The following is a 17,671-nucleotide window of genomic DNA, read 5'->3' as shown; positions in this document are numbered from 1 at the left end:
TTTGGTAAATCATTACTAAGCATAATATTTTGACTAAAATAATACTTTTGTATCATTGCAATAAAAGTTTTGAAATATAAAAAAAAAAAAAAAAGAATAAAAATCTTCACACCACTGTTTTTTACGCATGGTTAAGCACTGGGCTTGAGACCAGAGAATTTCAGTTCAAACCCTAGCCTGACCGGAACATTACTACGGGCCCTTGGGCAAGATCCTTAATGCCCAAGTTGCTCCCGATGTGTAGTAAGCGCCTTGCATGGCGGCACCCTGACATCGGGGTGTGTTTGTGTGAATGGGTGGCTGTGAGGCATAATTGTAAAGCGCTTTAAGCCTCTGGTACAGATGGAAAATAGGATTATAAATGCAGTCCTTTTACCATGTTAAAATACAGGACAGATTTTTTTGTGTGTTTAAACAATCTGAATAAAACACGTGTAAATGTATTTCTAAAATGCTTAATCAGTATACAACCAAAGCGGAATATTATTTTGAAAACGTAGTAACAGGAAGTTTGCTGTACTAATGTTGTGTGTAACTTGACGCAGTTGTCAGACATCTCAGGAATTCAATACGAACAGGACACCGCGGGGACGGAGTTACTCAAAATCATCACGTTACTGGCCACAACGTCAAGGAATTTTAACTTTTTTTTTCCCCAGAAAAGACATCATCCGTTACAACCACTGGTAAGTTGGTAGCGCGGCTAGCTGTTGTAGATGCCTTCGGAGCTAGCATGCTAACTATTAGTTTAGCAGCAGCTAATGGATTCTTTTAACAGGCCGCGGCGGCTTCACTGCGTCGACTACATTTCTGTGAGGTTAACTTCACTTTGCAGCTCTTCTATTTGAGCGAACGTGACAAACTCCGACATATAATGCTAATTTTAGTTGCCAGGTTTGAGAGTTGGTCCTAAGCTACTGCTGTTAGCATGCGCTACTGGTGATGCTAACAGGTGAACAGAGACTTACTGATATTCAACTTTTACTTTTTTAAATTGTGCTTTTATTTTGGGGAGAAGGGTTAACTTTAAACGGAGACGCTCTTGTGTCCAATTTGCCCCGAATGAAAGTCTGAATTGGCTCAATGAATCCTTTTACACATCAACATAGCAACTTCCAATAATTTTAAGATTTATTAAATGTACAGTTTGTGTAATTGACATACACCCACATATGTAGTTTGTCCGACCTTTAAAAGTCTGTGCAGCATTTTTTACAGACTGTTGACGTAAACAAACATTTAGTAGGTACTTCTGGTGGCTCCTTTAAAAATATCAAAGGCGCAGATTGACGTGATATTAAAATGCCTTCACGTAGCCTAAATATACTCAACAAAAATATAAACGCAACACTTTTGGTTTTGCTCCCATTTTGTATGAGATGAACTCAAAGATCTAAAACTTTTTCCACATACACAATATCACCATTTCCCTCAAATATGTTCACAACCAGTCGAAATCTGTGATAGTGAGCACTTCTCCTTTGCTGAGATAATCCATCCCACCTCACAGGTGTGCCATACCAAGATGCTGATTAGACACCATTAGTGCACAGGTGTGCCTTAGACTGCCCACATTAAAAGGCCACTCTGAAAGGTGCCGTTTATCACACAGCACAATGCCACAGATGTCGCAAGATTTGAGGGAGCGTGCAATTGGCATGCTGACAGCAGGAATGTCAACCAGAGCTGTTGCTCGTGTATTGAATGTTCATTTCTCTACCATAAGCCGTCTCCAAAGTCGTTTCAGAGAATTGGCAGTACATCCAACCAGCCTCACAACCGCAGACCATGTGTAACCACTCTGTAGGTGCAATTTTGTTTATTGGGGGGGGGGGGGGATACCAGTCAGTATCTGGTGTGACCACCATTTGCCTCATGCAGTGCAACACATCTCCTTCGCATCATCCGTGAAGAGAACACCTCTCCAACGTGCCAAACGCCAGCAAATGTGAGCATTTGCCCACTCAGGTCGGTTACGACGACGAACTGGAGTCAGGTCGAGACCCCGATGAGGAGGACGAGCATGCAGATGAGCTTCCCTGAGACGGTTTCTGACACGTTTGTGCAGAAATTCTTTGTGTATGCAAACCGATTGTTGCAGCAGCTGTCCGAGTGGCTGGTCTCAGACGATCTTGGAGGTGAACATGCTGGATGTGGAGGTCCTGGGCTGGTGTGGTTACACGTGGTCTGCGGTTGTGAGACTGGTTGGATGTACTACCAAATTCTCTGAACCGCCTTGGAGACGGCTTATGGTAGAGAATGAACATTCAATACACAAGCAACAGCTCTGGTTGACATTCCTGCTGTCAGCATGCCAATTGCATGCTCCCTCAAATCTTGCGACATCTGTGGCATTGTGCTGTGTGATAAAATGCACCTTTCAGAGTGGCCTTTTATTGTGGACAGTCTAAGGCACACCTGTGCACTAATCATGGTGTCTAATCAGCATCTTGGTATGGCACACCTGTGAGGTGGGATGGATTATCTCAGCAAAGGAGAAGTGCTCACTATCACAGATTTCGACTGGTTTGTGAACAATATTGAGGGAAATGGTGATATTGTGTATGTGGAAAAAGTTTTAGATCTTTGAGTTCATCTCATACAAATGGGAGCAAAACCAAAAGTGTTTGCATTTATATTTTTGTTGAGTGTATATTTTGAATACAAATTTCATAGGTAGATTTTATTAAAAATATCTTTATTTTACATAGCAAAACACCTTAAAATGTCCTTTTAAAATATGCTTGTTTTACAGCATGTTTTAATACATTATTATATCTAATGTAATTTTGTACAACCACTAAAACAAAATGTCTTTTTTTTACATGGCATAAATGTTTTTAATAAAAATATTTTTATAATTTCATTTCATGGTATTTAGAAAACTATGTACAAACAATAAATTGCCTTTATTGTACATACCAAAATGCTGACTGTTTGACCTTTTAAGGTTTATATTGTCCCATGCAACAAGTCCTTTACTAAGAAGAATTGGCAGAGTATCTGAAGTATTCAACATCATGTGACCTGTAATCAGAAAGACTAAGTAGTACTTAGTTCTTGTGTTAGCTCTGTTGTTAAGTTCCAAAACCTTATTTATTATGTTCTAGCTTGCTGCCACTTTCTAAATTTCATTTGCACAAGCTGTTGGGTTAACACTGTTGTATGTTGGCTGTGTGTATGTGTTTTTGTCAGCAGCATGTGGATGTGAAGTCGGACGCCTCAGATTTTGGGACTTCTGGACACCCTCCTTCTTCTTTGCAACATTGGGACTGCTTGAAGTTGTCTTCATCTCCTTAATCACTGTCATACATGCTCTTACATGAAGAGAGGGGAGAAACCCGAAGGATACAGACAGATGGGGCCAATAATATTCCCCACCAGTAACTACAGTGGTAACAGCCAGCAAATGTTGCAGGAAATACGAAATAGCCTGCGCAACTTGTCCAAGCCCTCTGACCCACCTAAAGTGGACACTGGTGTTGGAAAGATGGTTCCTGAGGACTCGAAGCAATCGGGACGTTGTGGTAACACAAAAAACGCACTACCATAAAGCCTTACAAGAGATCCGCAAGTCCCTGCAACCTTTCGCCAATGAACCCAGCGGATCTGGAACTACGTCTGAGGTGAACAAACACATACTGCTGGACCCCACATCTGCTGGCTTTGAGGAGGTGAGACATACTTCTCATACCTGTGACAGGGTTGGTTCCAAAGTTTTCTGAAGGCATGCTGTGTGATTGCATAACTTGTAATGGATAATGATCAGTTGGTGCACTTTGTTTACGGGAGAAACGTGAAACATTTAGGTATGCAAGGTGGAATGACAAGCTTGTGCACATGACAATACAAAGTAGTTTGTTAATTGGCAGGTGTGCTTTGGGCCTGTCAGGTATGAAGAGGGAGAGTGTGCGTTGTAGCAGTTTGAAGTCCTGGAGAAAACAAATCCACTCCAGTCCCAAAAGGCAACCTGTTTGCCTTCCATTTGTGTGGCTGCCAAATGGTTTTTAAAAGCAGCATTCATGTGTAAAATAACTTGCAGAATAATTGCATCTTGATGCAGATGGATTGCTGTAACTGGTCTGATTGTTCTTTAGGAACTGGTCAATCCTGCCATTAAGCAGTGCAACAGTCGCTGTGTGGGGGCTGCTGTCGACTACATGAGTAAGGTGAACTACCAGGACTCCATGAGGGAGCAGATGGCGGTCAGCAGCTCCAACAGTCCTGGCATGAAAAGCACAGGTACATATATTGTCCACAGTCTGCTTCTTTCTGTCTTGTTGAGGGGATGTCTTTAAAATGTGACATTTGCTGACAAAGAATGAGACACTTCAGCCTTTTTTGCTGAGTTTTTTCTTTTATGGGTGATTCTTAGACTACGGGCACTTATGTCCTTTGATCATATTGTATGAAAAACAGAAAAAAGGGGAAATTTCACACTTTTATAGTTATCTTTACAATGAAAGTGTGTTAAGAAATTTGTTCTAGTAGTCTATGATGACCTTTTCACATTTTTTCAGCATCATTATATGCAATATTGCCGTTTTGTGCTTGTCCCACACCCCAGACCTTTGATCTTCAATGATAAAATGAATGGTAAAGCAACGTTTTTTTCTAATGTTTTAAAATATCTCAATAAAATATCAGTAAAATAATCAAAACATAATTGGTGTATTCAATGTCATACAACTGTTGTGATTTTTTTAAAATAAAATGTAGTTGTCCCACACTATTGCCGTAATTTCCACCACAACACTGTAATGTCCCTTTAAACAGTTTGTATGAAAAATTGTTTGGGTAGTTTCTATGGAGATAAACAGTGACATCAGAGCACATGTATATAGCGCCAAATCACAACAAACAGTTGCCCCAAGGCGCTTTATATTGTAAGGCAATGGTGTGGTGGAAATTACATTTACAAGGCCCATAGTGCCCGTAGTTAAAGAATCACCCTTATATTACTAGTATAACACTAACCCCTGCCACATTTCTCCATGTAATATGGAGTTGCATCAGGAAGGGCACCCGGTGTGTAATGTTTCAATTCAATTGAATAGAATAGAACCTTTATTATCATTGTACATATATATAAAATGAAATTTATCCTCCTCTTTTAGTCAAAAGTTGATGCTTCCTTTTAAGTTCACAAACTTTAAACTGTTTTCTGTAGGTTCATCCCACATCCAGCCATCTGTTCTGAGGAGGCCAAGCTGGAAGGGCTCTAAGGAGTCTTTGGCTCCACGACATGGTCCTCATATTGTAGAAGGAATGATGTACCGTTCTGATAGTCCTGGACCGCAGGTGGACCTGCTGGCTACACGCCCACCGTCTGCGTATCCTCAGGGTCACCCTGCTAATAGCCAGAGAGTCAACCCACCACTGCCGCCTCAAGTTCGCAGTGTTACACCTCCACCTAATCGGGGCATGCTACCTCCTGGGTCATCCTGGGAGAACAACCCGGCGACCAAACGCTTCTCTGGTAACATGGATTACCTTTTGCCCCAAGGGTACCCCACACCGGCACCTCAGTGTCAGCGCGGGATCGGCTCTGGGCCGGTGGGCCACCAGCCGATTATAATGCAAAGCTCAGGAGGGACTAAGTTCCCCTTCCCCCCCAACTGGTCTCAGAATGGCTCCCCTCAAACAGAATACATAGCGGGGGGCAGCCGACAACCCCCTCCCCCTTACCCTGTCAATCAGAGCAGTCGGCACAGTCCCACTGACCAGCAGATGCAGGCTGTAGGACCTGCGTCCTCTCCCTCTTATGTCAACGGTGGCAACCTCCCTCAGTCCATGATGGTCCCCAACCGGAACAGTCACAACCTCGACTTGTACAACATGGGGCCTCCTCAGTCCTGGTCCCAGTCCCAGCTTGCCCACAACCAATCACAATCGTCTGGCAATAACAACCAGGATCAGTCGCCATCATGGCAGAACAACGTGCCGGTCCGATCCAATTCCTTTAACAACCACCAGCTGAACGGCAGACCGACACACCCGCCCAGCTCTCAGCCCTCTGCCACAACGGTCACAGCCATCACCCAGGCTCCCATCCTGCAGCCGGTCAAAAGCATGCGAGTGCAGAAACCTGAGCTGCACACTGCCGTTGCTCCGACACACCCTCCATGGATGCAGCAAACCCCAAACCCAGGAGTTACAAGTAACTATCCAGAGCCATCACCCCCAGTACCTCAGATCCCTGTAGTATCTGAAGTGCCCAGTTATCAGGGCCCCCCACCTCCCTACCCTAAGCACCCTCCTCCAGCAGGCGGGTGCACCATGCCCACCGGCTTACGACTCAGGTGCCATCAGGCAGGCCGCAGGCAGGGAGGAGCCTCCTGATGAGGAAGTCGGCGGCAGTGAGAGTTCCTGGGACAAGCCGACAGAAACACCAGAAGCATCGCAAGTACGGAGAAGGAGAAGAAGCAGATAACAACATCGCCGGTTCCTGTGCGTCGTACCAAGAAAGAGGAGGAGCGCAGCAGGGGGGAGTCCAGGGTTGCGCTGTATTCCCCTCAGGCCTTCAAGTTCTTCATGGAGCAGCATGTGGAAAATATCTCTAAAGAACCACCAGCAGCGGATCCGCAGGAGGAAGCAGCTGGAAAGTGAGATGCAAAGGGTGAGTATCAATAACGAAAGCTTGATGACGCTTCGGGAGAGTCTTTCAGCTTTTTTTCCCAACTTTTCTCTTTGACTGCATTCACAGTATTTTCTGAAATGTATCAGCCGTTCATGCTTTTCTTTTTTCTTCTACTTAGCTTCTTTCTTTCTGTCCTTGCTGTCACTAACAGCTGATCTAAAAGGTAAAAGTATTTCTCCTGTACTGCAGCACAGAATATTCCACATGCATCACTTATCCATGTAAGCTGTGACAGGGTTATTAGGTGTTTTTTTTCTTTTTGTTTTTGCACTTTAATGTGCTGTATTGTCTTGTCGGCTGCCGTGGCTGGAGGAAATGCATGCCACTCATTGTTCTCACGGTTCACACTGCTGCTTGTACAGTTTTTGCTATGGTCTAGTCACAAAAGTATGATTAACCTCTCTGAAAAATATAGTTGGGTGCATATGTATTTGGACACTGACAGAATTTAATTTTTTGTAATTTATGCCTTTGTACACCACCACAATGGAGTTAAAATGAAGCAATCGCAATGTGCTTTCATTAATAACTACCAGCAGTATTGTACTGTGTGGTCAATCTGGAATAACAAATCTAAAGTTTTGAAAACTATAACAAGGAGACTAGTGATGGAAGCTACCAAGTCACACGATGACTCTGAAGGAGTGACTGGCGTGATTGGAGAAACTGTGCAGAGTGCAACTTTTGCGTATTGGTCTCTTCTCTGTTCCTCTCCACCATGAAGCTGTGACAGGTGGTTGAAAAGACCAATTTTGTGGTGTGTATTTTTCTGATTACATCAGCAGAAGCCTACAGCTCCTTCAGAGCTTTTTGGATGTCTTGGTGGTTTTCCTCACAAGTCTCCTTTTTGCAGTGTCACTCCCTTTTTATTAAAACTGAAGACTGCAAACAGATTTACAATGAAGTAGTGTTTCCCGTAGAATTTTTTTTTCTGTGTAGGACCAGTGGTCCTCAGTGTTATTTTAAGTCATAAAGTGTTTAGAAATTCAAAGCAGGTGGCGAAACATGAACCACATCATGAACACACTGAGCTGATTCATTGCTGTATTTTAAAGTATATTAACTTTTTTTTTTTTTATCACTCAGTAAGATGGTATGATTTTTACAATAGAGTAGTGATCCTGCTCCATTGAGGGAGTGAACGGGGCCAAATTAGAGCATTTGGGAGTATTTCTGTATATAGTCACAGAGGTGTCAAACATCCTGTGTCAGATCAAATAATGTTTATAGCAGGAGGATATCTGTGAAAACACAGAATTATGGGACTTTGTAGATGTTTAACATTAATTTCAAACACATGGAAAATGTAAAAGGTAAATAACTTGTTTTGCACGACATGATCCCATTAATAATTATTTGATCAAAACATTTTCAGATTTGCTCCATTAACGTTAAAATCTGGATATAAACTTTTTTTTTTTTTTTTACACAGTTTCACCTGTTAATATGTGGTTGTGTTAATTAACGTCAAAGTCCACCAAAGGTCAGACGGTCCCAAACAGAAAAACAGTTGAACAGTATGTTTTGATTGATGCACAGGTTTAAAAACTGAGCTATCATTTGAACAGCCAGGATGGCAGCGCTGTGGACAAGCTAAAGCAGTATTTTAGGTTGGGGAGCGGGTATGTGTGTTTCCTCAAGCTTGGGTCTTCTACCAGAGGTCTGAGAGTTTGATGGTTCGCGGGCAGTATCTTAGCTGTTCCTAGGCCTGTACTCTCTGGACAGAGACATCTGATGAATAAAATTCAAAAGAAAAAATAATATAGCACTTCAACTGCCACCACAGACTAAACAGTTAAATGTGGTCTATTAAACATTAGGTCTCTCTCTTCTAAGTCCCTGTTGGTAAATGATATAATAATTGATCAACATATGATTTATTCTGCCTAACAGAAAACCTGGTTACAGCAGGATGAATATGTAGTTTAAATGAGTCAACACACCCCGAGTCACACTAACTGTCAGAACGCTCGTAGCACGGGCCGGGGCGGTGGATTAGCAGCAATCTTCCATTCCAGCTTATTAATTAATCAAAAACCCAGACAGAGCTTTAATTCATTGAAAGCTTGTCTCTAGTCTTGTCCATCCAATGGAAGTCCCAAAAAACAGTTTTATTTGTTATTATCTATCGTCCCACCTGGTCGTACTGTGAGTTTCTCAGTGAATTTTCAGACCTTTTGTCTGACTTAGTGCTTAGCTCAGATAAGATAATTATAGTGGGCGATTTTAACATCACACACAGATGCTTGAGAATGACAGCCTCAACACTGCATTTAATCTATTATTAGACTCTATTGGCTTTGCTCAAAAAGTAAATGAGTCCACCCACCACTTTAATCATATCTTAGATCTTGTTCTGACGTATGGTATGGAAATAGAAGATTAACAGTATTCCCTGAAAACTCCCTTCTGTCTGATCATTTTTAATAACATTACATTTACTCTGATGGACTACCCAGCAGTAGGGAATAAGTTTCATTACACTAGAAGTCTTTCAGAAAGCGCTGTAACTAGGTTTAAGGATATGATTCCTTCTTTATGTTCTCTAATGCCATATAACAACACAGTGCAGAGTAGCTACCTAAACTCTGTAAGGAGATAGAGTATCTCGTCATAGTTTACATCCTCATTGAAGACAACTTTGGATGCTGTAGCTCCTCCTGAAAAGAGAGCTTTAAATCAGAAGTGTCTGACTCCATGGTATAACTCTCAAACTCGTAGCTTAAAGCAGATAACCGTAAGTTGGAGAGGAAATGGCGTCTCACTAATTGTAGAAGATCTTTCACTTAGCCTGGAAAAAGAGTCTGTTGCTCTATAAAAAAGCCCTCCGTAAAGCTAGGACATCTTTCTACTCATCACTAATGAAGAACAATAAGAACAACCCCAGGTTTCTTTTCAGCACTGTAGCCAGGCTGACAAAGAGTCAGAGCTCTATTGAGCTGAGTATTCCATTAACTTTACTAGTAAGACTTCATGACTTCTTTGCTAACAAAATTTTAACTATTAGAGAAAAAAATTACTCATAACCATCCCAAAGACGTATCGTTATCTTGGCTGCTTTCAGTGATGCCGGTATTTGGTTAGACTCTTTCTCTCCGATTGTTCTGAGTTATTTTCATTAGTTACTTCATCCAAACCATCAACATGTTTATTAGACCCCATTCCTACCAGGCTGCTCAAGGAAGCCCTACCATTATTTAATGCTTCGATCTTAAATCCGATCTCTATCTTTGTTAGTTGGCTATGTACCACAGGCTTTTAAGGTGGCAGTAATTAAACCATTACTTAAAAAGCCATCACTTGACCCAGCTATCTTAGCTAATTATAGGCCAATCTCCAACCTTCCTTTTCTCTCAAAAATTCTTGAAAGGGTAGTTGTAAAACAGCTAACTGATCATCTGCAGAGGAATGGTCTATTTGAAGAGTTTCAGTCAGGTTTTAGAATTCATCATAGTACAGAAACAGCATTAGTGAAGGTTACAAATGATCTTCTTATGGCCTCGGACAGTGGACTCATCTCTGTGCTTGTTCTGTTAGACCTCAGTGATGCTTTTGATACTGTTGACCATAAAATTTATTACAGAGGATTAGAGCATGCCATAGGTATTAAGGCACTGCGCTGCGGTGGGTTTGAATCATATTGTCTAATAGATTACAATTGTTCATGTAAATGGGGAATCTTCTCACAGACCTAAAGTTAATTATGGAGTTCCACAAGGTTCTGTGCTAGGACCAATTTTATTCACTTTATAATGCTGTCCCTTAGGCAGTATTATTAGACGGTATTGCTTAAATTTCATGTGTACGCAGATGATACCCAGCTTTATCTATCCATGAAGCCAGAGGACACACCACCAATTAGCTAAACTGCAGGATTGTCTTACAGACATAAAGACATGGATGACTCTAATTTCCTGCTTTAAACTCAGATAAAAAACTGAAGTATTGTACTTGGCCCCACAATCTTAGAAACATGGTGTCTAACCAGATCTTACTCTGGATGGCATTACCCTGACCCTCTAGTAATACTGTGAGAAATCTTGGAGTCATTTTTGATCAGGATATGTCATTCAAAGCGCATATTAAACAAATATGTAGGACTGCTTTTTTGCATTTACGCAATATCTCTAAATCAGAAAGGTCTTGTCTCAGAGTGATGCTGAAAAACTAATTCATGCATTTATTTCCTCTAGCTGGACTATTGTAATTCATTATTATCAGGTTGTCCTAAAAGTTCCCTAAAAGCCTTCAGTTAATTCAAAATGCTGCAGCTAGAGTGCTGACGGGGACTAGAAGGAGAGAGCATATCTCACCCATATTGGCCTCTTCTTCATTGGCTTCCTGTTTAATTCTAGAATAGAATTTAAAATTCTTCTTCTTACTTATAAGGTTTTGAATAATCAGGTCCCATCTTATCTTAGGGACCTCGTAGTACCATATCAACCCCAATAGAGCGCCTTCGCTCTCAGACTGCAGGCTTACTTGTAGTTCCTAGGGTTTGTAAGAGTAGAATGGGAGGCAGAGCCTTCAGCTTTCAGGCTCCTCTCCTGTGGAACCAGCTCCAATTCAGATCAGGGAGGACAGACACCCTCTCTACTTTTAAGATTAGGCTTAAAACTGTCCTTTTCGCTAAAGCTTATAGTTAGGGCTGGATCAGGTGACCCTGAACCCTCCCCTTAGTTATGCTGCTATAGACGTAGACTGCTGGGGGGGTTCCCATGATGCACTGTTTCTTTCTCTTTTTGCTCTGTATGCACCACTCTGCATTTAATCATTAGTGATCGATCTCTGCTCCCCTCCACAGCATGTCTTTTTCCTGGTTCTCTCCCTCAGCCCCAACCAGTCCCAGCAGAAGACTGCCCCATCCCTGAGCCTGGTTCTGCTGGAGGTTTCTTCCTGTTAAAAGGGGAGTTTTTCCTTCCCACTGTAGCCAAGTGCTTGCTCACAGGGGGTCGTTTTGACCGTTGGGGTTTTTACATCATTATTGTATGGCCTTGCCTTACATATATAAGCGCCTTGGGGCAACTGTTTGTTGTGATTTGGCGCTATATATAACAAAAAATTGATTGATTGATGTGCCTGGAATCTGCTGGAGCCACTGGTAGGTCTTCTTGATGTCAGCCACTTCCCCCCTCTTTGTCGATGCTACCATCCCATGTAGGGGCTTGGTCCTTCCATGATATCCTCCTTTGTTCATTATCACCATCTACCTGAGGCATTCTTGTAGCAACTTATCTCGGGCGGGCCATCTTTCTGATGTTTTCATGGATGTTCCTCGTCTCATCCTGGATTGTGGCTCTGACACTTACTAATCCTCACCCTCCCTCTTTGCATTGCTCTTGGAGCCTCAGGGTACTGTAGTTTGGTAGAAACCTCCATGCACTGTGAGGACATGCTCTGGAGCCCCCTCAGCGCATCCAGCCTTCCTGTCAATTACCAAGAAAGTCTGGGCACAGTCTCAAGCTGCTGTGTGTTTTTAAGATAAGTTGCGTCACTGCTAGTGTGAGCGTGCGGCGGCATGCAATAGTACAAAACATATAGAACCAAAATTGCACACTAAATATAACCAAAATTGCATGGCAAATGGTACGAATAATCCATATCACGTGACATACAAACCACCAATCAAATGACAAGGATCTATTCAGGCCTTGTATAAAATATATCATGGTGGTGGTTCTTGTTAGCCCGTTGGGGGGTGTCGGGGCTTAGGGTAAATACTGGTACCAGTTAGTATTTCATAATGATTGACGTAAATGAAGTTTAAGTATTCAGTGACTTGGAGATGTTCATGTATTTTTTCCTTGACTTGTCTAAAGAATTAAGTCTGTAAAAGTGATTATTTGGGTGACCAATATACGTATATTTAGTTTATTATCCCATGCTGGTTAAATGCAGCATTCTGAAATCAATTTTTCTCTCACATTTTTAGGAGGAATTTCATGAAACTTGCTACAAGCCCATGTTATAGGTTGGTAATACGCATGTTATGATTTCGTTCGAGTTGGGCCCATATTACCAGAGTTATGGCCCTTGATTAATAAATCTAGACTGTCAGTTTCATGAGGTGGGTACCTGCATTCTAAATCACTGTCACATACCTTGAAATGTCATCAAAATTGTCGCTCAGAATGTAATGTAGCAAGCTACACATTTTGATAACATTTCGAGGTATGTGATAACCATTTCAGGCACTTGTACCAAAGCCGATTTGCCAGCAGGGGATACTGTGCTCTGAGCACTCTTATTTAATTACTTTTGGGCTCTAAAAATGAAGGGACTGAGTAAAAATGGCTATTCCTACATAGTGTTTTTTTTCCCATTAAATTAAAGCTCATGTTGTGGTGGGTGATCAGAAGCAGAATTAGGAGAAAGTACATCTGATTGTAATTCACTTTTGCATCCTTGTGTTTTGCTCCGGTTGTCTTCAGTGTTATTTGATTCACATGAACTTCATGATCGTGTCTCTCTAAGAAATGTTTTTTGTCAGTTTCCATTGTACGAGTTCTAATTAAAAATGTCACTTTTGGCTCAGGTGGATGTTCCACAGATGGCCCAGGAAGCAGATGCGCATGATGCTCTGTCAGAAGGAGTCCAACTACATCCGGCTGAAGCGGGCCAAGATGGAAAAGTCCATGTTCAAACGAATTAAGACTCTGGGCATTGGAGCTTTTGGCGAGGTGTGCTTGGCCAGAAAGGAGGACACGGGCGCGCTGTACGCCATGAAGACACTTCGTAAAAAGGACGTGCTGCTGAGGAACAGGTGGCCCACGTCAAGGCTGAGAGGGACATCCTGGCTGAGGCCGACAACGATGTGGGTAGTGCGACTCTACTACTCCTTCCAAGACAAAGACAACCTGTACTTGTCATGGAGTACATCCCCGGAGGGGGACATGATGAGCCTCCTCATTCGGCTCGGTATTTTCAAGGAAGAGTTGGCCCAGTTCTACATAGCGGAGCTCACCTGTGCTGTGGAAAGTGTCCACAAAATGGGCTTCATCCACCGCGACATCAAGCCTGATAACATCCTCATCGACCGAGACGGACACATAAAGCTGACCGACTTTGGCCTTTGTACCGGCTTCCGCTGGACGCACGACTCCAAATATTACCAGAGTGGTTGGTATCAAACGTTCATTAAATAGTGTTTCATTATATCATACAGCAGGCGTCACAGCGGAAATGACAAAAAAAAAAAAAAGAGGGGGGGTGTTTTGAAGCACATTAACAGTGCCTAAAACATCTGCACAGTGTTGTATGCCTGGCGGGAGTTAATGGCTGCGCTAAATTCATTGTGCGATCTGTTTCTAGGTGACCACGCGAGGCAGGACAGCATGGACTTCAGTAAGGAGTGGGAAGACCGGCTAACTGCCGCTGCACAGGACCGGCTGAAGCCTCTGGAGAGGAGGAAGGCCCGGCAGCACCAGCGCTGTTTGGCGCACTCCCTGTGGGAACGCCAAACTACATCGCCCCAGAAGTGTTACTGCGGACAGGTAAGACGGTTCACCTCAACAAAGAAGAGTGCATCTCTTTAACGCACATCGTTTGCAACCAGTCAAGGACCAACAGACACCTGAATGAATGAATCAGGTTGTGGGAGAGGGGAACATATTCCAAGACTTATTTGCTGTTTGGCTGAGAACTTTTTAATCTTGTCCAGGGTACACTCAGCTCTGTGACTGGTGGAGTGTTGGCGTCATCCTGTATGAAATGGTTGTGGGACAGCCCCTTTCTTGGCTACCACGCCCCTGGAAACTCAGCTGAAGGTATGTTCAGAACCAGCAGTGAAATTTTGTCCATTTGCAGCTGATGTTGTTCCTAAATGCGCCTCGTTGTTGAAAGCAGGTGATCAACTGGAAGAGCACACTAACATTCCACCGCAAGCAAGCTGAGCCCACAGGCATCGGACCTCATATCAAGCTATGTCGAGGCCCCGACGACCGCCTCGGCAAGAATGGCGCTGAGGAAATCAAAGCTCACCCTTTCTTTAACACCTTCAACTTCTCCAGTGACCTGCGCCAGCAGGTGGCGCCCTACATCCCCACCATCGCTCACTGTACAGACACCTCCAATTTTGACCCTGTGGATCCAGAGAAGCTGTGGAGCAGCAATGGCGAGGGGGAGGGCAATCACAACGACACCCTCAGCGGCTGGTTCCGCAACGGCAAGCACCCCGAACACGCCTTCTATGAGTTCACCTTCCGCCGCTTTTTTGACGATAACGGTCACCCGTACAGCTGTCCCAAACCAATAGAGTATGAGAGTTATAACGAGGACTAGGTGGACTCTGCGTACCTGCTCAGTGGGTGCGTTTTGAGCAGGCACAGAGCACAACACTTGTGTGCTGCACTGTACAGGAAGCAGAAATTATCAGGGTGCTTGGCCGGTTTCCCCCACTAAGTTATTTAAGAGTGTGTGTAGATGCCGTTTGGGATGTTTGGTGTTAGAATGGACTTTTAAATTGGAAATTAATTTATATTTTGAATGTATATTTTAACGGGGATTTAGTCTCGTAGTTTTTTGCAGGGATAATTGCTGTGCCTTTGTAATCGTTCACCAAATACGAGGGTTAATAAGACTTGGAATTTTAAAATAGATTGATTTGGGATTTTTTTTTATTTATTTATACCTAAAATGTATTTATAAATGAGTTTTTTGTAAATATTTGTTTCCCCTTTTAGGGCAGGCCCTCTGTCATGTCCGTTGCTGCCTTCTGTTTGGGTTTCAACACTAATTTAACGGACAATAAATTGATATTGGTCAAACTTACTCCCCCCGTTGGTAGATTTATGCTCACTCTCACCAAAGCACTAATTTTTTTTGTATCATTTAGATGTAATGACCATTTAAATTTAATTTCAGTGTCGTTATTGTGTCATGCACTAGAAGTACTTTATTGTAGGCACCTAACAACTTCATGTTGTATGTACTGTGAAATGTTTGATTCTGGATTCCTGTATTTTTGCACATTTTATAACTCAGTTGAAGAAAAATTTAATGTGGAACAGGTAACCAGAATAAAGGCAAGTTTTAAAAATGTATTTAATGGACAGGCACCGGAGTACATCCAGAATAAAGGCAAGTTTTAAAAATGTATTTAATGGACAGGCACCGGAGTACATCAGGGACCTGATCCAGCATTACGCTTCCTCCAGGAGCCTCAGGTCGTCCAATCAGAACCTGTTGATGGTTCCTCGGACCCATTTTAAAACTCGCGGGGACAGATTTTTAAAGTGGTGGCGCCTAGCCTCTGGAATGAGCTTCCCTGTGCCGTTCATTCTCTGGATTGTATAGATACTTTTAGAAGGCAACTAAAGACGCATTTCTTTAAGTTAGCTTTTTAGCCTAATATTGTATTTTATTGTTTTCGTATGTTTTTAGATTATTTTTGTATGCCATGTGCAGCGCTTTGTGACCCTGGTCTGTGAAAGGCGCTTTATAAATAAAACTTACTTAATTGGTGGGAATTTTACCCATGTGAAAAATTAGTTGCTGATTCTATAGCCTTTTTTTGGGGTGGGGGGTGCGTAAAGTTTAACAAACGTGCAGTTATTCGTCCATGTTCGACATATAGCCTGGTATATCGGTTCACTTTCGATTTAAGTGAATGTAATGTCCTCAAGAGGCCTGACCAAATGATGCATTTGTCAGCCTGCAACCAATCAAGACATGGAAATGTTGACGGTTTAAGTTGCCACTAACATAGTTAATAAAGGAGCAGTGTGAATCGCAGGCCCCTCCTTTTTGTATTGGTGTCGTTTTGTCATATTCAACACTAGAACTACCTTTATTTTAGTTTCCAAGACTCCAACCATAACACACAGACCTGTGGGATGGCATTATGGCACCATCCACTGTGGATTTCTGCCTCACTGCAGCTCCTGAGCTACATGACTGATTCAGTTCAGGCTCTTCCCTGATCTAGCCTACTGGGTTCCCACGATGCCATGACTAGTTTAGTTTAACTGTAGTTTATCGTACGAAGCCTGATCGGTCTGGGGCTCCTCTTGAGTCATTGTCTGTGAACGTTCTGCACACACTCGCATGGAGATGGTCTGAAATTTTCCAAGTTAAGTTTATGCAAGTCTGAGTAATTAATCAGTGACATCTGCTTACTTGGTTTTGAGATCCATTTCTCACATGCTTTTTACTTGAACCAGTTACCTTTTTTTTTTTTTTTTTTTAAATCTGCACCTCAGGTCTTTCTCACATTCTGTCCTTTGAAAAGCTACAGTCTGGCTGGAGGACCTGCACACAAAAAATTATGTACATACAATTACATTTCAATTAAATGTATATTTTTAATGATTTTCCTAGCAGTAATGGGTCGACGCTGTTGATGTGCAAAAACAGGATCCAAGTAAACATTTTTCACCAGCACTGTTTTGTGGATCTGGTGAATCAGTCTCAAAATCTGGACCATGACAGTCTGGGTTTTAAATCCAGAGCCTTGAGAATTAAGTTATGACTCTGTCTAAAAATAAACAAAACCCGAGGCCAGCTGCTGTTCAGTTGTGTGTCTGGGCTGACGGTAACCTGGTTCATGGTGATGGTCTCAGACTTGCTCTTATGTCGTTATCATGTAGTCGTCAAACTTTGTGTGTAAGAAAATCACTGAATGTAGATTACGGACTAAATGGTAACCCTTGTCATTCGGCACTGGTTTTATGTGAGATTATTTTTGTGTACAGTTGGATCGGGGAGGTTAGGGTACGGGTAAGTGGGTAATAAAATCACGCAAAGATTGAAACCTGCGTGCAATTTTGAGTCAAAATGGTTGGGGGGGGGGGGGGGGGGGGGGGTTGCTATGGCCTGTTGGGTATAGTAAGATGTTCAGCTTCGATCTCTTCAGGGCCCTAATTAGTCATTTGTTGTTGGAAGGTGTTGCAATTTAGAACAGACTGTTAGACAAAATATTTAAACTAAACTGACCAGTCTTCCAGCTTACTGCTCAAGTCATGAGTGAATTCCCCCCTGCAGGTTCACAACTCAAATGTTTTTCAGTGAATAGTACTTCCAACCCTGAATAAC

At 42.5% G+C, this 17,671-nt stretch overlaps 1 protein-coding gene across 1 annotated transcript; it reads left to right on the top strand.

The window, feature by feature from the left end:
- Window positions 1-74: 74 nt before the first annotated feature.
- Window positions 75-14,924, top strand: lats1 (large tumor suppressor kinase 1). Its single transcript, XM_034162649.1, is given in 15 exon segments — window positions 75-686; window positions 3,196-3,543; window positions 3,545-3,674; window positions 4,098-4,242; window positions 5,171-6,558; window positions 6,560-6,638; window positions 8,124-8,131; window positions 13,204-13,399; window positions 13,402-13,454; window positions 13,456-13,759; window positions 13,952-14,083; window positions 14,086-14,133; window positions 14,301-14,363; window positions 14,366-14,406; window positions 14,486-14,924. Coding segments are annotated over 14 exon segments (3,243 nt in total). The 5' UTR covers window positions 75-686; window positions 3,196-3,322; the 3' UTR covers window positions 14,921-14,924.
- Window positions 14,925-17,671: the final 2,747 nt, after the last annotated feature.

Source organism: Thalassophryne amazonica, chromosome 21, assembly GCF_902500255.1.
Source record: "Thalassophryne amazonica chromosome 21, fThaAma1.1, whole genome shotgun sequence".
NCBI lineage: Eukaryota > Metazoa > Chordata > Actinopteri > Batrachoidiformes > Batrachoididae > Thalassophryne > Thalassophryne amazonica.
Note: the sequence above shows the minus strand (reverse complement) of the source record. Positions and strands in the feature narration are given on the sequence as shown.